Source organism: Magallana gigas, chromosome 4 (assembly GCF_963853765.1).
Source record: "Magallana gigas chromosome 4, xbMagGiga1.1, whole genome shotgun sequence".
In the NCBI taxonomy this organism is placed as follows: Eukaryota; Metazoa; Mollusca; class Bivalvia; order Ostreida; family Ostreidae; genus Magallana; species Magallana gigas.
The window spans coordinates 50,958,339-50,980,918 of NC_088856.1; the positions used below are offsets into that span (position 1 = coordinate 50,958,339).

Sequence of the window (22,580 nt, forward strand, 5' to 3'; positions counted from 1 at the left end):
CTATGTTTATTATAATCCTCGCTAAAATGCACGATTTATTATAATTATAACATTTTACTGAGTGTTTTAAACTACAACCGCAATTCGAGGTGTGCTTTGTTAATCGCATTTGTGTAGCGAATGTCCTTATTAAAAGTATTTACTGAGTTAATTATTGAAGAGAAACTCAAAATGTAAAAATTAGTAGGAAAACAGTAAACTATTTCCTTTTTAGTTCGTATCATAAGACATGAAGGAAGGTAACACTGTAGAGAAAAATATTATGTAAATGTATAAATATGAACAATTTATTATTTAAATATTAATCAATTAAGTATGTATTACTGGGAATAAGAGATTGGCATGGTGAATTGAAACATTATAACTTTTATAATTCCCATTTTAAATAATTTGCTTATAAATTATTATTGCTTAAATTGTTTAATTTTAGTGCGTCAGTGGCAAACGTTCGCATTTTTTGCATATTTTTATTGGCTGCAAATCTTGCATTTCCCCTAGATCTTTGCTCTATATTTTTGTCTTCATTTTTTTCTCACGAGAATCGGGTTTTTCTCTCCGCGCAATCACTCGACATCGGCCACTGATTCAGTATCAGCGCTACCGGTGAATAACGTACACACTGCCTTTACATAAACACTCTCGTGACCCGGGAACAAACCTTACATAAACCTGCTGCACTTGGTCGATGTTATCTAAAAACGAGGTGACATGGTAGATAACTTTTTTACTATGATTCAAAAGCAGATGTTTGTGTCAAGGTGATTAATTAAGATGAAGAAAATCTGAGATGTTTACATACTCTTGTTGACCTGAGTTACCGTTCGACATACACCACTTTTGGCTTAATATTTCGATATTCATAAATATCTAAACATTTTTGTGTCCAAACTATATTCATTCACCAGAATAAAAAATTAAAGTCTATTAGTTTTGTTTTGACACCCCCCTCCCCTCTATAGCTTCCGGTTTCAATACAAAGCATCTACAAAAGCATTACACACGACATGGAGATCAAAGGAAGATAATGGTAAAAAAAAATAAGCAAGGTTTTATGAGAACTAATTATGTCAAATGTTCATATTGTAAATCTGCTTTTCTCATTTGTTTTAATTTCTAGCATTTTACATTTACTTGACATTTTAGTGTGACAAAAGCCATAATTTTCTGCATTTACCTGATCTTGAATTTACTTTTGTAAAGGTTTAAGCATATTAATCCCCTTGTGTTTTTATTTTATTACGCTATGTACTATGTTTAAGTACATTAAGTACTGACACAATGTTTATGTTTGATTGTAATATAGGCACAACAAGTTTTCCTTGGTGGGCTATCGGCCAGCGGTAAAACTTATTCTGTACAGAAACCACCTGTTGGTCGAGAAGTGCACCAGATGCAATCTGCAAGGTGCTCGTTTATCAGACGATAATCAAAGACAAGTTTATCTCCTAGAGAAAAGGTACACGTGCTGTTGCAATTTTTTATTACCAGTGAAACTTTTAAGATGCTAAGAAGATAAAAGATGGACGAAAAAACAGCAGCAATTTTAAATCCTGAATGTATAGGATGTTATTAACACGGATTAGACAAGTATTTTTTTTAAAATATTGATATGAAAATTTGTAAAATTAAGCCACCAAAAGATATCTAGAAAGCCATGGCTATTTCTAAAGAAAACAAATGGTTCCATCTTAGAGGAGTCGTTCTGGATTTTGGTTCATTTTGGCATTCAAAAATTGGAAAACAAGATTAAATACTCAATAGCTAGATTGCCAAAGACAAATACATGTACTATTAGTCAGATGTATTTGTATAAACAACAAAGCAGACTTGCCTAAAATAAGAGTACGTATATCATATAATCATATCAACTGACTATTAGAACACATGAAAGATATAGGCCGCCTTTAATTTGAGCCATATGGGCATATGCAATAACTCAAAAATCACACTGGCAGCTAAGAATTTCCTCACACGAAATCGTAAAACACATGGTTACAAGACTTTTTAACAACCGTCAACTTGTTGACATCCTATCACACTTTTTTAAAACTTGTATTCACTTTGCACTACAACTTGGTTTTAAGTTTATATAAGGACGGACCTTTCCGCATAGCACACAAATAAACCGGCGACATTCACATATACTGGGATAATATCAGACCTTAAGAGAGAGAGAGAGAGAGAGAGAGAGAGAGAGAGAGAGAGAGAGAGAGAGAGAGGCGTGTACATGGACTCACTTTTTGGTTTTGAAAAACCTGACCAAATGGGTTCCTTCTTCCTCCGCCCTCAATAGTAGTGTGTCCGACCGCCGTCCAAAGCTCGTTTTTGTTGCACGGGTTAGGAACTTTATCTCCGTTTGGAATCTCGAGCTGGAATCTCTTGAAACAGACCACTGTGGCCGACAGAATGGACACTGTTAAAGTCAGGGCTGGAACGTTTCTGTCACGGGAAAAATAATAAGTAAAATACAGAAAAGGGTCTCAGTACCCCCTGGTAAACAAAATTTTCCGTTTAAGCACCCATTCCTTCACCCCACCCCCTTCCGCCGGGAATTTATATTAAATGGTGCTGCAAATATGACCTGTACTATTCTGATATACAACCAACAGATTTTGCTGGTCAAACAAGTTCGATTTGTCTACAAACAAAACAAGTGGAAACAAAGTGTCGAACTGGCTACAGTCTAGCAAACCCAGCCCCTATACTATTTCACTTCGTTCCTAGAGTAAGTAAATCAGACTGGCCGTGGCTTTAAAATATCATTTCTGTATCTGAGTACTCTAACTATAGACAGCCTTATGTCAAACGTCAGTATAGTGTGAGATATAATAAACTGTGTGAGAAAGTACTAATAGGAATTAAACACATAAAATTAAATAAAAAGTGATGAACCCCCCCCCCCCCCCATTTCCTTCCTAATAAAAAGTATTTCGTGGACATTGCTAGTGTATGGTAAAGGAGAGTGACATACCTATACATATTACTGTTATTAATAGTGTACCCTTTTTGTATAAGCTTACTACATGTACTTTCTATCTGCATTCATAGTTCTATAAATGCAGATACCCCCATTCAAGCTTTTTTTTTTAATTTCAAAGACAATTATAATTTTTCCAACACGACATGAGTTGACAATATCAGGATGCCACACAGTGTCCGAGGAAAAGACGAGTACTCCTTCATGAATAAAAAATTATTTACTGTTAAAGTAAATCGATCGTGAAAAGCAAGGCGCGGATCATTAGTTTTATCGTCCTCTACCCAGACCATGAGGTTACGTATTTGCCTTGGCAGCATCTTATTGTGATGTCAGGTAAATTTTTTTAGAGATCGAATGACTTAAAACATGGGCACATACAAACATGGCTGGCGGTGACTGTCTGGTCTTTGTATACTATTATTTACCACACAGAGAGCACTGGATTAACTTACGGGGAACGGAAAATTGAAAGAGATCGAACTGTACTTGTATGAATGGGGTTCAGTTCGTACAGGAAACAAAAACATGGCTGTATGGAGTACAGTGGGATATTGCAACCTTAGGGCCAGACAGACTGCTATTCCGTGCTACTAAATACACTTAGTTCTCTCTCTCTCTCTCTCTCTCTCTCCCTCTCTCTCTCTCTCTCTCTCTCTCTCTCTCTCTCTCTCTCTCTCTCTCTCTCTCTCTCTCTCAGTGGAGATTAACAAAATATTTTTTTTTAAATGAAACACTTCTTGTCAAGTTTATCTAAATCAGCTAATGGTATGCAATGATGAGACACCGAAACCCACCTTTATTATTTCACAACGAAAAAAATCCGAGGGTATTTTTTTTTACATCTTTAGAAAAAAAAAACATGAAAAACAAAAATGTCAAAATTGAACAGAGCAAACTGACGCAAAGCAGATTTTTTCCTCACGGAGCGTCTATCTAGAACAATTCATTGTATTGTATGTATCTGTCCCGATATGACAAACCCAGCTAACATCGGGACCACTGTACAAGCATTCATGTGGGGCTGATCACTTAGAAACTTCATATTTCGGGGCGATAGGAGAGTTCTTGCCGAGCGATACTGTGGCATCAGTTGCATTTAATCAGCCACTTTTGCTGGGTTTTGTCTAAAAATATAATATCTACAGAATTGGAGTCTGTCAGTTTAAATGAAAGTGTGAGATTGTATCTAAATACCGGGAAACGTCTTCTGCTAGACTAATACAGTGATAAATTGTGTGGGGAGTAAAGAAAACAAATCCCGTATTCTTTTGTTTAAAAAAACGAACCTGAATCCAAACTTGACATCAGAATAATTCAGCTCAGAAATTTTAATACATAATTCAGTTTGTGTTTATTTAAGTGAGTTGAACTTTAGAAGTTAAATATGCGAATTGTGTTATGCCATATCTTCAAGCAGAGACATTATGGCTCTGCTTCAAGTATAAATTAATGTGAAATGCATAAGGAAAGAGCAGTTAATCTCCTCATCAAATATCTAACCCTCTGATGGTATTCTAAACAGCAAATCAAAACGTTTACCTACGCAAACAAATGATATAACGCAATAAACGAAATAGTCTTGATTGGATGTCAAGCAACAACAAAATTAATCTGTGACGTCCATTTTAATAGTATTTAAACTCATTCGAAAATAATTATCTTTCATTCATTTTAAAATAATTGGTATTACACACTTAAGCATTTCAAACAACTCAAATTCCATCCTTTTTAAAATATGCTTTATAAAACTAAATCATTGCTTATTTCTACAAAACATACACTTATCATATACAGTCACACTCATTTATGTTCAGTTTTTCACTTGTTGTTTGAATATCTTCTAAGATTTAAGAGAGACTCCGAGAGAGAGAGAGAGAGAGAGAGAGAGAGAGAGAGAGAGACAGACAGACAGACAGACAGACCGACCGACCGACCTAGTCTCTACTATATATACAATGTATTAGTGTATTTTTCTTGACATGTTTTTTTTTTTAAATCATTCATGTTAACTGACATGATTATATAGATGGCGTTTGTCTGTAAATACACGTACCGATCAAATTAGTCTTTTAGTAAATAAAACATGTACTTAGTAGTTCCCGTTGGTATCCATGGAGTTCAAACTCATTACATGACCGCAAACATATTGACATAATGCGACCACTTATATTTTCAGTGCTTAAGCGCCATTGTCTCAGAATTTGATGAATTAATGCGTGATTTTAAGTGGACTGGACGATACGCGCTCATTCCGAGCGTGGGAGATACTGGTAGTTTATGAGGGAGATATTGATTATTTATATGTCTACCAGCATATGTACCGGTCGCGTACTGATTAACCTTATATTGTTTAATTTGGTTTGTTTGTTTTTTTCTAATAAATGTACTGTACAGAAGGAAGTGTGTGACGATATTATTGACCTCATTTACTTTTGGTTTAGATAATTAAAATTTTCTATAAATGCACTACTATCTCCCCCTCGCGTCTTTTCACATAATATTATTATTTTTTATCTTTTAATCCGATGTGAAAAGATAAATGATATACTCCTTATCTGTTTTTTGCATAATATTTTAACAACAGAGAAGAAAATATGAAACATAAGATAAACTCTCTCTCTCTCTCTCTCTCTCTCTCTCTCTCTCTCTCTCTCTGAGTCTCTTTCCTCTTTCAAATCATGAATATATAATCAACTACTAAGTATATAACATTATTGTTATACTTATAGAATAACGTTATTATACGTATAGATTAACAACAAAACAGAATCGAATTAGCAATCTGTTTTAACATGATGCATATTATAATACAAGATCGTCCCATCACCACTGCACGGCATTCCGATGCATTCAATTTAATTTTATCTTTGAATGTTTCACTGAGAACGAATTCAATGCACACTATACACCGGGATAGAAGCAGACGACAAAGATGAAAACTTAATTGAAGATCCTTTTCAATCAGTGTTGAATTTTATAAAGATCTCTTTATGAACTGGTTGAGCATGGAAGAATTCGCAGAAACATAATTCATCTATGAAACACACGGCCTTTATTAATTTTGAATCAGAATATTTATTAGTTCTCCAAAAAATATGGAAGATGTTTTTCCTGATAAAGTTAAAAAGGATTAATCTAGTGGAGTTTGCATGGCGTCGATGCTTAGAACTACTAGTATTCATTTTTTTTTACATACATGTACATGTATATGGATAGCGTTATTGTTCTGTTGTACTTGATTAATGGATAAAGGCAAATGTTGCTAATAAACTCACACATGTGGATATGTTGAGGCGTGAATGTAATTTTGATGGTCAGAAAGGGGGTTGGGTCTTTTATAGCCAATATTTCTTTTCCAGTACTCATGGACTACAGCCTTGAAAGTGTGTGGGGGAGAGGGGTTGCATAAAAATATTGAACTTAAATATTTAATTAATCGAAGCTATCTGTATGTCTTACGATTTATCTTAAATGGATTAATGGACCAAGATATCGTAAAATCTACTCACCCAATCATTTTAGCCGCCTCAATATATCACTATAATTACACACCGGACACATAGACTTGTGAAGGATGTAACACGGACACTATCTGTCCCAGTACGCCGTGATGTTGTGCTCACATAGCAGACGTTGGTATAATACCAGCGGTGGGGGCGGGGACAACGATAGGAGCGCGTGTGATGATGCAACTGACGATAACTCGGCTATAAAAACGGGGTCCACTGCAGAAATCATATTTATTTTTGGAAGCATATCCAAGCAAAAAAAAACCCCAAAATTCAAAGATGATTTGACGTACAGATGTGTATAGGTTGGTTGCATTTGCGAAGGGGTTTGTATCTTTATGTAGAATCAATTTTAGAGGTAACAATATATTCTAATTGTAATTAACGAAACCACATATATACCCCCGAAAAGCAAAGCCCAACCGTGACACCAGTAACTTAGTTTAAAATTCCCATATTGCATGCACATAAAATTCAGAAATATTATACACGTGTTTTATTTATTTCTAAAGATAAACAATTTGCATGATGAGGCAATATATATTAGATATGAAAGGGTTGTATTGAACAATATATATGGCGTAATTTTCTGAATGGGGCAAATACTGTTGTGCCGTATTTTATGGCATACACGCATAAGCTTTGTTAAAATATAAATAAGATTATTCTAACCGTTCGCTGTTTAAACTTATTGTATTCCTATACATATAAACAAAATAAACGTATATGAGTTTCGTAAATAGTGTTTCAGACTCCCAGGACTTTATTCATTTTTTTTAATTAAATTTTCCTTATAGGACATATTTCTAATTTAATTTATACATTCATTGCACAAAATTGCCTCAAACAAACATTTTTTAAAATGTGTGTGTTGCATCTCTGGTGCGCAAGAAAGACTCTTCAATCATAATCGGGATCCTAATGCATAAAAATATTGGTGTCTGCTGCAAATGAGGCCATGAGGTCTACAGACGAACAAGAAAAAGTTTGATTTCAGGTAGTACGAAACATCCGTTAAATAAGTTCTTTGGAATATTTTCTCAAGTACAGATTTATAATGGCAGTACTCTGGTGAAAATTTATTTCAATCATTTATATTAAGAAACAAATAGAAATCACATTTTTTATTCACTCCGGCACACGGTATACGCGTATTTTAATCAATTCGAAACCTACATTTCAGCGGTGTTAATTTTATTTGGTGTAATTCATGCAGCCTTCTATGTGGAGATAAATTGTGTTTGTTTTATGTCATTGTCACATCAAAAGGTCAGAAGTCAATTTAAACTTAAGCAGAATATTATGTTAAAACTGAGGAAAAATAATATGTATTTTTAAAATCACCATTTATTTCCAAATTTGATCACAGGTCTGAAAGTCATTTTCTCCCGGTGTAACGACGAAAAGTGACCCCCGTAGAATATTGACTTGGGGGTCAAATTTCTACGGAGAAAACTGACCCAGGGTTAGTATTCTATGACAAGTAGGGTCCTTTTTCTACAGTAGAAAACCATTCCAGGCCTGTAGATCTACGACCCCCCACACGTTGAAAACTGACCCCCATAGAATTTTGACCTCACTTATAAACTACATAGAAATTAAAGAAAATCAAGGCGATAAGTTTAGCATTCATGTTTGGCGAGTGTCGGGGGGCGGGCGGGGGGTAGCGAAAGCATATCAGAAATGAGATAGAACTAAGTATGCGTCTTGTTGACCCACTTCGTTAAACCTTTTTAGGGTTGTGCCCCCCCCCCCCCCCCCCCGAGAGGTATAAGCATTATGATGTGCTCACATACGCTACCTGTTTGCATTATGCCTGCTTTGCTAAATAGGCCCCATTATTATACTTACTTACTTTTCCTCTCCGTGCCCCGGAGGACTCATGAGGACGTGCAACAAAAGACGCCACTTACGTCAGTCGCTGACAACAAGCCTCTCTTCAACTATTCCACCCAAGTTCTTCTCTCTCTTTCTCCATTGTACGCCTCCATGTGTTCCTTGGCTTCCTCGCCTTCTTTACCTTCAGGAGCTCAGGTCAGCGTAGTTCTGATATTCAAGGCGATAGGTTTAGCATTCATGTTTGGCGAGTGTCGGGTGGGGGGGGGGGGGTGGGGTGGGGGAGGGGCGCAGTTCAGGGTAATACAGTAACACAGAGATGTTGAATATTCTCAGCTTGGTCTTAGGCAAGGAAGGCACGCGTAGAACACATGAATTGAATCTACGCGTAAGAAAATAGTGCAGACAGTTTTCATGCATTTCAGTAAATATGTATTATAAAAACACGCATTAAATCTTTTTAAGTCCTCTGTGTATAAACAAAATTCTATTTAGAAAATAAACAGATAGTTTTTTTTGATCAAAATTTTCTTGCGCAGGTTCAAATATGGAATGAGTTACGTAACTGAATGCACAGCGCCGTTGACGATTCAGTTGGTGTGCGAGCTCATTAATTAATAGAAGATGTTGATGGTGGAATCGAAATTAAAGTTCCCAAACGCAATGAGTCATATTTGAAAAGTTGTGAATATTATTTTGACAAACCCGTCTTAATACTACCAAACTTCATGCGCAAGCCGAAGTTAAAATCGGGACGGGTTATACACAGATGTTTTACAAATTAAATAGGTGTTTCATTGACTTCCAGTCTACTTGCGGTATGACTGCTGTTCGTTTTGAAAGGAATTTTGTACAAAGAAAATAAAAACAAGTTTGAATTTGCCTTCTCGTTCGTTGACTCTTTAGTTGATTACACTGAATTTAAATTTTAAACAATGCATTGTAAGCAAAATCTATAATAGATTATACATTTTGGAAGACTTATACATTATATAATATATACAATCTTATCGATTGAAGAACCTAGTTAAATGTTAATGTTCATGTCTTCCGGCTTAGTTGGAATTAGGCTTGGGTGTATTACATTGTAAAATAATGCATTACATTACCATTACTTCATGAAATAGGGCATTAAATTACCATTACTTAATTTTCTTGTAGTAATGCATTACATTAACATTACATGAGTAAAGTAATGCATTACCATTACTTTGTGAAAAGTCAATAAGTTTTAAAAAAGTAATTTAAAAACTAAATAAAGAGTTTTTGTAAATATTTCATAAATAAAATATGCTTAAAATATTTACAGGTTCATGTTCATGTTCACTATCAGGTTCAAATTTAATGACTTACTAGTATACAAGATTGCTGTTGCACTTGTAGTTCTCAAAGTAAGGTTGGCCCCGTAACATTTACACGCTAATGGCGGAGTTGACAATCTCTGTCATATATGTCTCTGATTTTCGGAGTATGATTTTTAATGAAAGGAACGGTTGTATCGTAATTCGTGTAGCTGATTCACGAGTTTACACAAAAAGTAGTAAGTAGCGAACGGATTAATTTTACCTATTAATTTTGCATGAATCGCAAATGAAGAAAATCGTGTCAGATAAGTCGGTCTTAAAAATCAAAATGGCGACCGTGACAAATCTTTTTATCGTCAAAGTTCTTGGAATCTTATTGTAAAAAAAATATTTCTAACGTCAGGTGCCTGTGTTTGTTATCGGTATACAAATGTTCACTTTATTTGTTAATTCAGCAGTTTTAGAGTTTTCGGGGTTTTCTTAAAACTTTTATTACGGATACCGTCCGACTTCGATTTCCCTTGGATCACAAAATTGAATAAGTCTAATGATTAAAATTATCTACTTTGATATAGTTGTTTGATTTTCCCGGTTAGTAGTAATTTTTAAAAATTTTCCTTGGGGTTTTATTTTACATAATACATCGTTGTGTCAATTTTCTAGAATTATGGAGGCCGGGATTGAGTAAAATTTAGACAAAGTATCAGACAATCGCAAAAAGCCGAATTAACATAGATTGTAACAACTAATTCAAACTCATAAATTTTGGAAGCATATTCGAGGAAATCCAGGACATTTACAAATTCAATCTTTCAAGACCCCGTCTTTCAGTACTCTCAGTACTTTGATTAAATACTAGAGTTATATTCAAATGGAGTCAAAGTCAACATCAAAGACCTTTTAGTGCCATTGTTTCCTTGCAATTTGTTTTCACTGTTATATACCTAGGTTGCAAGTATTCTTAATGTCAATTTGAATACAAAAGATATCGATTTTAAATTCATGCAAAATCATTTGTAAAGTATTCTGTTTCTTGTGTTTTATTCTAAATTCGAAGTTTTGGTTTTAAAATCAAGCATTGTATATTTTTCAAATACATTCTTTTTAAGCCTTTTGTTACAATAAAGAATTGATTGTGAAAAATATCCAAATGAGTAACGCATGCAATCGATCGCGGATCTAAGGGATGGGGAATTCAAACTTATTAAGGTCACTTAAATTTACCTATTATAGGCCTCCACCCCTCTCCCATAAATATCCCCCCCCCAAATCCCGGATAAAATTTTCTAAATTCACGCATGTGATGAGATGTGCCTATTTCATTTTCAATTTCTCATTGTGATAGAGACCGTGATGATAATGGACCTGAAAGAAGTAAACATAGAATATGTAATAAAATATAGTCAATATTCTACGGGGTCATTTTTTTACAACCTACACGGAGAAAAATGACCCTAAGGCCATAATTTCTACGATGTAATCCAAGTATTCTACAACTGAGTGGGTCATTTTTCTACGTAGAATAATGACCCTCGGTCAATATTCTACGGGGGTCACTTTTCGTCGTTACACCGGCAACTCGATTTTCTGAAGTCGGATGCCATCACTGAGCACAGTTGGTCAAGCATTGGATCCATGACAAGGGGTCAAACTTTAAACGAATAAACAGGAATACATTTAGGTAGAGGGTCACAAAATCAACAAATTTTTAAGTACTGTTAGTTATTAATTAGAAGCCTGCCTGAATATCAACTCGGTATCATCAGAGTAATCAAAGGGAATAACTCATCCATCAGCGGCTGTAGTCAAAGAAAGATAACTCATACACTTTACTGGTGAACTATTAATTCAAAAGTGCAGCTTTCAAATTTTGAATTTTCAACATTAGATATTCTTTAAATATTCATAGAAAAGATTGAATCATCAAGTAATCAACAAATATTACTGGTGTTGCAGTTGGTGTCCTAGAACTTTATGATGAGATCTGGTTATACATGCAGTAATTGTACCAAATATATATTTTGGTTTTTCACCATGACGTATAATTTTCTGCATTTTTCAAACCCTGCAGAATAATAATGCAAAGTAACTACAAGCTACACGGCAATTAAACTTAGAATCTACGGACTTTCATTGGGAGGTTTGTACCTTAAAACTTATGTAATTTGATCCTGATAAATTCAATTAAGTTGTTCATAAATTGCATAATTCTTTGTTTATAAAAATGCTTTCTTTGGTGGTACATGTGGGTGTGACGGTAGCTATCATTGAAGAAAAAAACATAAATAACCAAAAGGATTATGTATTTTCTGCAATGATTTCTTCCTTCATAGCCCATATGAATCACCAAAAGAAACCATTTTTAGCCCACCTAAGCGGGAAGCTAAAGTGAGCTATTCTGACCACTTTTTGACTGAGGTCTATCTGTCCATCGATCGATCTGTCCATATACTTTTTATATTTTAAACGTCTCCATAAGGTCAGAAGTCAATATAATTGATGAAGTCATCTACGACTTTTTACCTATGTCAAATATTTTTAAAATCTTAAAAAATCGAGAACGTGATCGATCGACGCGCTCAAATTTCCATTTTGATAGATAACTCGGTAATTGCATTTGTGCAGTGGAGTTTTATCTAAATTTTCTTTTAAGAGACCTTTTAGTGTTGCAATTTTTTGTCTTAATAATTTAAGGCCTAATATGTCCTGATGTCCCAAGTTTCTGCTTTCACCACTTTTTACTTGATATTTCGATAATCATATTTATATAAAGTAGACTTTGACCCGTGCATGCACGGGTGACATTGTATATCGGACATATACGAAGAACTGATACATCGACCCACTGCATTGAATTGTTGACATTTACATAAACAAAGCTATAAGCCTATACAATAATGCAATTGATTTCACTACACTTTCTTTAGTTAGAATAATCTAACTGTGTCTCGGGATGCCCTCACCACAGTTAGAATGCCTCCCATATACCTGTAATATAGCAGAAAACTGCAGAATCGCTCCAATCAAACAATTTTGGAGAAAATGAAGTTGCATTGAAAATAACAGTCAAATTAATCATAATAAACCTGACTTGGCTTTTTTTGCTGTAAAATTACGGTACCTTAAAATTTCATCTAAAAATCTAATCCATATAATGGAAGAATTCAACACCTTTTCACCAACATACACATATTTGCTTTGCTACAGAGACAATACACAAAACACATTCTATTGTAAAACCGGGTCTGTAGGACATTTATCATTTTAAATTTAGAACATATATTAATTCTATCTTCACTCTCCTAAGAAATATAATGTGAATTTTTTGCATGGAATCATTTTTTTTTTTTGCCATTAGAAAACAAAATTAAGTACTAAGTTGATATATGTTTAATTGTTATTTTATTTCTCCCATAAGAAATCGTAAAAATATATATAAACAGAATATATTGAAAAATTCCAATGAAAATTTACACGTATTTGTATTATCGTTTCGGAGTTTATTCATGCAAACATTATATGATGGAAACATAAAATAAAGATCCTGTTAGTGTGAATGTATTGCGCATGCGCAAGATTGTAAATTCCAAAAAATCCAGATGATTTCCGGATTTTTTGATGAATTTTCGTTGAAAATTAATTAGCGAATATTAATTGAGAAAAAATCGAAACAAATTGGTAATCTTCAAGTACCAATGATGTTTAAAATCTATGAAACAAAAGACAGCACTCTTCCGCTTTATCAGTTTGAATGGCCTAAAACTCAAATCTATTATTTTAATATAGTAGTATAGATACCTTTAAGCCCAAACTACGTTTCTCCATTTGATTGAAAAAAATGCCTCTCTACCGCTTCAGAGGTTTCAGTAGAAAGTACACAACCAAAACTTAAAATAAAAAGTCTACAGGGTTTTTGAATTGCATCTACTATACATGTATGTTCATCTTCCCAAGTTCCCAAGAGCTTCTCTGACAATTTGTTGCTGTAAGTGATGTACCTGTCGTATATGGGTCTCTTGGATTGAGATATTTCTTGTTGGTATACCGTATATATTGTTTTAAACGGTATCTTTTCTACAAAACTGATCTGTTCTGTACAATTTTACTTACTACATGTAAATACGAATCCATATTTACATGTGACCAGTGAAATTCATTGTTAGCTAATAAATTCTAACTTATTTTCAGAAGACTATCATTAAAGACATATATAGGCATGCATGCACAAATCCAAAGTTGTCTTGTCCTTTGCGGTATGATGTAATGAAAGGTCTGTCTCACCAAAGGGCTGCAGCAGTACTCCGTCAATGGTGACCTCATGTAGTACATGTATATGTACAATTCATGTAAGTTGGAATGTTTAATGATAAAACTAATGAATTGGAGTTTTAGCTCACCTGAGCTGAAAGCTCATGTGAGCTTTTCTTATCACATTTTGTCCGTCGTCTGTCTTTCCGTCCGTCCGTATGTCCGTCCGTCTGTCTGTCTGTCTGTAAACTTTTTACATTTTGAACTTCGTCTTTAAAACTGCTTGGTCAATTTCATCCAAATGTGGCACAAAGCCTCCTTAAGGGAAGGCGAATAGAACTTGCAGAAATGAAAGACCGATGTTTATTCCAACCGTAGAAAATTTCTAAACTGTTGAAAAAGGGGGTGTATTTTTAAAAATCTTCTTCTCAAGAACTACTCAGTCAAATTCAACTTAGTTTAGCATAAATCATACTTATGGGAAGGAAAACATAAATTACAAAATTTAAGGGCTAATTCTGTTTCAAATATGAGTAATTTACGAAAATAATAATAAGACAGAGAAAATAGTTTAACTTCGGGCTCGATATTTCATACATCGAAAACCAGTCTATGTTACATGTAGAAGCAGCCTCTTGAACGGAGATGAATTTGGTTGTTGTGCAACAGTGTACGTGCGAAGGGAATATTTGAAACATCCAAAATGTATTTGTGCCGTTTACGTGAAGTAAATTGAGGTTAAATATTTCAATGCGTTGACATTAGGTGGTTTTAGCTTGCTTTGATTTTTGTTTAGCATGTTTAGTTTAACTTGAGAGGAACCGTCGTCTTTATTTTCGAATTTAACATTTCTACCGGTTAATCAGACAGCTGATTGTTGCCCCTTCTTCAATGATAAATTGCATAAAATCTACACAAATTTTTAATATTTTTTCTAACACAAGTAAATAAAAACGACGTCTTTTAAACAGTTTCCATAGTCTTGACAAATTATTATAATGAGGATAAAAGCATTATCGGTGTTCATAAAAAATTATTGCAACAGAAAATTATCTTTGTTTGTCGACATTTGTTGTTGTTGTTTTTTTTTTCAGCAATAAAATGAAAATAAATGGTGGGCCTTGGTCCATTAAAGCGACATGTCTGCCAATACATCTATTTGAATAACTCTTTAACATATGTGACAACACTTTTCAGTTAAGTTTATTCATCAATCAAGTGAGTAAGGATATGAAACGTCATACGAAATGAATTCATGCCTGGTAAACGATAATCGTTTTTAATGGAGAAGGCCCATTATACATGTATTTTTCTATGTTTTTAATTTGAGGAATTGGGCGCATTCATTTTGGTGCACTGAGGTACACTTTTCCTGTATAGGATTTTTTAAAATAAAATACAATAATTATAGTCTGACCCAAGTTATTGCTTCTGATGATTTTTTTTTATAAAAATACACATACATTTGAAAGAAGTACAGTTGTAATTGATGAAATGTAAAATATCGAAGATATCGTCATTGACAAAGTATCCCTTTTCTCTCATAAAAGTTTACAGGGACGAAAACCAATTTCTTATAGAGATTTATAATGGGGAATGATTACATCTTTTCTCCATTCGGAAGTGCTCAGGACACCTCGTGCAATTTTTCAACGGTATCATCCGGGCTTATTAATGGCTGATGCAATGCAAAATCCCCGTAGACTTTTTAATTTTGGGATGTTTATTGAAACCTAAAGTGGTAGATTTCAAAAGAGATAATCTGGACATTTTTCATATTAGTGGATGAACATAGTTTGAACACAAACGTATTTAGTATAATCGAAATATTAAACGAAATGTTGTGGAAGGGACAGAGTATAGTGAGTAATGGAGGGAGAAAATGTACATTAGTTTATGTTTTCATGTATTTTAATCGTTTTATAAAGTGATGGGAGGGGGCTAAAATAAAGGGAACTTGAAGTTAACCGTGAACACCAACTGAAAATTTAGTTTTTTATATTGCATATGATCTTATTTTCGGTAAAAATGGTATTCCATAAAGGTAAATATTTCAAAGATTAAGTATGTACAAAAAAAAGTGTATAGTTGGGATATTTATTTTTGGTTTGTCTACTAAGGGGCCACATTTCACAATATCCGATATTTACAACTGCAAATATTTTTCCTTATATGAACCTATAGAAAAGCGAAAACGTTCAATTCCGTATATTTTCATTTGCAAATAAGTTTCCTTATATGAACCTATAGAATAGCAAAAACTTTCGATTCTGTATGAATTTTTTCATGACGTAACAGTGATCATAGCACGTGTATGTCGCTTGGATTATTGTAAATTTAAAATTTTGGTAATTTTAACAGTTCTGAACGATTTCTTTTTTTTCAAACGTAAATATAAGTAATAAACAGCAATGTTAAAAATTTCATCGGATATGAAGATGGTTGGTACGTGATCAAATCTACTAAGAAGCTTTTCGGGCTTCACAGGATTAAAATTGATCACATGAAAAACCAACTTCATATCCCGGTGAACTTTTTAAATTGCCGTTTATTTTCTTATTGAACGCCCATATAAAGCCAGTGTTGCTCAGGTGAGCGATGAGGCCCATTGGGCCTCTTGTTAAGTGATATTTTTACCAGGTCGAAAAGAATGTATATAGCCTGTGTTTCTGGCTGGAAGCATGTTAATTTACATGCAGAGGTTAATTCTCTATACAGTTTTACATGTAAGGATTATGCTAGTGTACAGAATTGGAAATTATGCATGATCAGGACACTTGATTATAATATATATCATAATGGATAAGAAGTATCTTAGTCAAATACGCAAAAAATGTGAAATTTCAGATGAAAAATTACATTTTCAAAACTTTTATTCAGTAAATATGCACAAAAGCTCCAGGCGGATTTGAACTCATGATCTGCGGTTCAGAAGTCAGTACTTTAGCCACTGAGCCACGACGATATACAACCAAATCGAACGATATAAACTATTAAACAAAATATTTCAATCGCCATCTTGTGACATAGTGTTTAAAACAGTTTAAGCCCGGGTGTAGTGAGGTACCTTAATTCCTTAATTACTAAAAAAAACGCTGTCCAAAGTTGCAATCAAAACATTTAGCAACCCCCCCCCCCCCCTTTTGTTATTATGATTGATTATAAGAGGCGCTACAGCTAGCAAGGGATTTCCGCCATGAGTATATGGGGCTGATCGACTACATGTGTATTTAATTCAATATAGTGTCAAACAAGGACATGTTGGATGCATATTGCTAAATACTCCACTTATAACAGAATACAAAGCTTTGAAGTTTAAATGTGTGATGTTTCTATACTTTAGTGAAAAAAGCCTTTCTGAAACCTAAAAGGCTGTACATGTACATGCATGTGCATGTTTATTGCTGAGAAAATATTAATTTATTTTGAAAGATTTTGAAAGAAGAGGAAAACGCTTCTCAGTAGTTTGTTTTTAATTTACAGCCTGCAGCTAAATTGCTCAAATCTGATAAAAATGTACAATAAAAATGTATATATACATGTATATTGTGGGTAACATGTAGAGAATGGCAATATTTCTTTAGAGTTACTTCCCTTACGCTATAACTTAGAGGCCAGTTATAACATACAGATATATTACAGAATTTTGAACATATACATTTATTTGAACTTACTGTTTCAAATGTCATGATGATTTTTAAGAGAGGCTGTATATGTATTACATTTGGCATGGCATATGAATATGCAAGATTGACTACTTTAATTTAAATGTCATAATTTTTATTTGTGCCTCAACCACCCTTTTTAGATCCTTTCTTTACATTTAATAATGTGAAAAATCTGTAGATCAATGTATTAATGTGACCGTCTCTAAATACATATTAAAATTTGATTAGATGTGTTGTCATATATTTAAGTAATATTTGAAGTGATTACAGTACATATATGGTTGATTTATTCTTTCTCAAACACATTGTTGAGATTAATCATCATTTGCCTTCCTCTGCCGTAGGAGATGGCGACACTCATGATTAATTGGTCTGAACCATTTATTCTCTTGAAGATTGCCTTGAAGATTCCCAATCATCACGCAGATCTTGTGGAGAACCCTAACCACCCTGCATATCCTGTGGGGAATTCTAAACCAGCATGCAGATCCTGTGGAGAATCCCAAACCATCATGAAGATCTTGTGGAGATCGAGTCCCAAACCACCATAAAGATCCTTGGGAGAGTTGATTCCTAACCACCATAAAGATCTTATTGATATTCATTTTCTTTACTAAAAGTTAGTGTATCTATTAAGCCAAAAGTATCATATTTCAAAATTAAGGAAAAATCTTATGGTTTATTTGTTGACCAGCCAATCTCCTTAACAGGATATATATGACTATTATTATATTAATCATTGGCACTGTTTGTGTGGTCTTTTGTGTGGGTTTCTTTTTTTTTGGGGGGGGGGGGGGGGTGCCTCAATTTTTGATATTTGCAAAAATTTGCAGAATATTATGTTATACCTAAGCTTGAAGCTAAAGTGAGCTATTCTGACCTTTTTTTGCCTGACGTCTGTCTGTTCATCGATCGATCTATCCATATACTTTTTATATTTTAAACTTCTCCAGAGCCACTAGGTCAATTTTAACCACACTAAGCCAAAGGCATTATGGAGGGCCACGTCATCTTATAGGAGGAGATAATTAAGAATCATTAAAAATATGTTGGTAGTTTTTATAAGAAATCTTCTTCTCAAAAATCGTTGGCCAGAAAAAGTGTGACTTGTGCGGAAGCATCTTCAAATAGAGTAGATTTATGTTTCTTTAAAAAAATGATCTCCGGGGCTAATTACGTTGTCTTGTAAGATGGGCCACAATGGGGGTCTAATGTTCACATTGGAATATATAGAGCACAATCTTTAAAATTCTCCTTCTCAAAAACCATTTGACCAGAAAAGCTTTACCTTGTTTTGCAGCATGATCAGGAAGAGTAGATTTAATTTTGTTTAAATCATGATCCACGTGGTAAGAGTAGGACCAAATTGTGTTTACTGAGGAAAAGAAAGAAAAATCTCTCAAAATCTTATTCTCAGAAAACAAATGGCCAGGAAAGCTGTTTCTTGCAATTGTATGTAAGCATCCTCAGATATAGTTGATTCATGTTTCTTCAAATCATTAACCTGAGGATAGGGTGGACCCAAATAGGGTGAAGGGGGTCACATTTTTACAATGGAATATATAGAGAAAAGTCTTGGAATTTCTTCTCAAAAACCAATCGGCCAGAAAAGCCGGAACTTGTGTGGAAGCATTCTCAGATTTAGTAAATTCAAGTTTCTTCAAATCATGAACCTTGGGGATAGGGTGGTAACAACATTGGGGAGTATATTTTTAAGTTATTTTTATACTGGACCTCTTTTACTTAATTGTCCAAATGTTCTGTATATGACTCAATAAAGCTGATTTTATTATGACTATTTTTTCACATGTGAGCAATGTGACCCATGGGCCTCTTGTATTAATTATATTTAAATATATTTACATTTTCCAGTGTATTTGCCTGTGATAACACTGCGTATCGATTTTGTACTAGAAAACCCATAATACAAATGACGCCAAATTGAGGCAGCAGCGGGGTTTGCTTATTTATATTTAAACATTTAATCATATGGCTTAATATGATGGCTTAAAATTATATAAATATAAGTAATAAGGAATCATTCTTTGAATATTATGAGGTGATAATTTCGGTCGGGGCGTGATCAAATCTATCATTAAGCCCTTCGGGCTTTATTGGATTTGATAACGCCCCGACCAAAATTATCACCTTATAATACTAAAGAATGATTCCTTATTCCTTATATAATCTCAGTTATTCAGTAAAAGCAAGTTTGCAAGTTACCAGTTTTCTCAGTACATTGCATAGAAGGTATAGCTAATTCTTCCATATACAGGTAATATACATCAGCTGTTAGTATGAGGTCAGTCCATGCTATCTATGTTGCTAAGTTACTATCAATCACAAAATACTCCAATCTTTGATAAATATGGACTTACACGGGCTGACCTTAGTCTTCCAAGCAGTTATAGTAACCATGGTAGCCTTAATATATGGAAGAATTGGCTGTTCCTTCTGTGAAACTTGCTGATCGACATTAACGATCAATTTTGCAAAACCATCGAAAGCAATTGAGAGTTATATGTTTTTTTCTGCAACCAACTATCAGATGATGTACTTTTATATAGCAGTGTAAAGTTAAAAGAACTTTCTACCTCGGAGAAAAAAATGTTCGTAATGTCAAAAGCCTATGTTATTGATGTAATCAACCACAGTTTAATATAATTATACAGTTCATTAAGGTCTTCCGTTTTCGAACGGAAGACCTTATTGTTTTCGTTCGGTTTCTTTTTCCCTATTATTATCTTGTTATTCTAGTGTTTCTTCTTCTTCTTCTTATTATTATTATTAGGGTCTTCCGTTTCCAACGGAAGACCCTCTTGTTTTTCTTCGGTTTCTTTTTATTATTATTTTTTTTCTATTTCTTTTTTTTCTGACCCCTTTTCGGCTTCATAACTCAAAAAGTTTTCACCTTATTTAAAGGAAACTTTCAGGGATTATGTGCAATGATAATGCCTCAAAGATGTTAAAGTTTCCATAACAACGTCACCTCCGTTTTGACGTTACGTCATTTTTAAACTTTAAAAAAAGTCATTTTGTCCGCGACATTTCTCAAAAACGCTTTTAGATAGAGTCTTGAAATTTTCTGTGGTTATGAATTTGGCAATTTACATGTGCAATAAGGCTGAAAATAAAAATCCGTCGCTTCCAGTCGAAACCGGAAGTGAAACAAATTTTTCGAAAAAATGAATTTTCTGATCAAATCAAAAATGAATATATGTTTTATAAAGCTTATCAAGCTGAATCTAACACTGAAATCCGTTTTAAAATCGGACAATGCATTAAAGAGATATCGGGGTTTAAAAATTGATTTTTCCGGAAATTTTGTTTCCGCGTCCTTGGTTTAAAAAATAGCGTAATGTTCAAAGTAAAGTTAACTCGTACCAAAAATAATTGTTAAGTCGTACTTGGACACATTCGGATTTTTTTTGTTAAGTCGTTCTTGAAATCAGGAAGGTTTTTGTTAAGTCGTACTTACAATCATTCGGATTTTGTTAAGTCGTACCAGGGATAATTCGATTTTTTCATCTTTTTATTTTAGTTACTCTTGTTATTGGTTCAAGAGCTCTGCTTCTCACAGGAACTTCCAGCTTTACTTCCGACATTAACGGAAGACCCACTCGTTGCTTTGCAACGAGCTTTGCTCTAGTTGTTATTATTATTATTCTTTTTCTTTATTTTTCTGACTAATTTAAAGCTTAATATTTCAAAAAGTTTTCAACGGATTCACATGAAACTTTCAGGGATTATGTAGCATTATCGTGCCTCATGGATTTTAAATTTTCAACTAAAACGTCACTTCCGTTTTTACGTTACTTTAATTTTTAAATTTTGAAAAAAGTGTTTTGTCCAGGGCGTTTTTCAAAAACGCTTTAAGATAGAGACTTGGAATTTTCTGTGTTGAAGCATTAATCGTTTTTATATGGACATAAGGCTGGAATTTAGTTTCCGTCACTACCGGTCCAAACCGGAAGTGTTTTACAATTTTCGAATTTTAGAATTTTTCGTTTTAATTTCAAATGTTTACGAGGTTTGTAGAGTTGGTTATGCTGAATACGAAACTGAGATCCGTTTGAAAATCGAACGACGCATTACAGAGATTACAGATATATCGGGGTCTAAAAATTGATTTTCCCGGAAATTTTGATTCCGCGTCCTTGATTTAAAAAAGTGTAATGTTCAATGTAAAATTAACTCGTACCAAAAATAATTGTTAAGTCGTACTTGAACACATTTGGATTTTTTTAATTAAGTCATTCTTGAAATCGAAAAGATTTTTCTTAATTCGTACTTAAAATCATTCGGATTTTGTTAAGTCGTACAGGGAATACTTCGATTTTTTCATCTTTTTATTTTAGTTACTCTTGTTATTGGTTTAAGAGCTCTGCTTCTTACAGGAACTTCCAGCTGTACTTCCAACATTAACGGAAGACCCACTCGTTGCTTTGCAACGAGCTTTGCTCTAGTTATTTTTCTTTTTTTCCAACCAAATTTGTGTACGGGATTTCTCTAAAACTACTCCACCGACTTACATGAAACTTTCAGGTCTGATAGATAATGATATGAACTTTATTGGAAATATTTGTTTATGGTGACGTCACTTCCTGTTTTTAGTTATTTACAATTTAACGATTTTCAGAGGGTCGGCTTGTCCAGGGGTAAACTCCTAAACGATTTAAGATATTGAGTTCAAAATTTCAGGAATTGTAGACAAAAGGTTGTAGATCTGACATGTAGTATATATATTTTCCTATGGCCAAAAGCGCCGAAGCTCGTCCGAGCTCGAAAATTACAGTTAAAAAAGCGTCGTGATTGTTCGTGGTTTTATTTAAATATCTCTTTCCTCGATTGTATTTTGTTTAACATGTAGCAATAAAAATCTTTATAAAGCAAGAGCTTTTATGTGACATCAAGAAAAAGGGGCTGGCCCTTCAAATAAGGGGCTGAGGGGGCTCTAAAGTCTTTTAATGATAACTTTTCACTGTGAAATATTTTGTGATACGTTATAGAAGCAATTATGTTCATTCTAACGTTA

General features: G+C 33.8%; 1 protein-coding gene across 2 annotated transcripts in view; it reads right to left on the reverse strand.

Annotated features, from left to right (window-relative positions):
* LOC105342786 (tyramine beta-hydroxylase) overlaps positions 1–22,580 on the reverse strand; it is a 266,828-nt gene that overhangs the window by 17,036 nt on the left and 227,212 nt on the right. The window contains exons 1-2 of one of the 2 annotated variants that reach the window (XM_034448915.2): positions 6,490–6,610; positions 2,238–2,439 (exon numbers count right to left, since the gene is read on the reverse strand). In XM_034448915.2, coding sequence (XP_034304806.2) covers positions 2,238–2,439; positions 6,490–6,497 — 210 coding nt within the window. In that variant the 5' untranslated portion in view covers positions 6,498–6,610. Of the gene's footprint in view, positions 1–2,237; positions 2,440–6,489; positions 6,611–22,580 lie in introns of those variants that run through there. The other variant, XM_066082821.1, reaches the window with a different exon arrangement.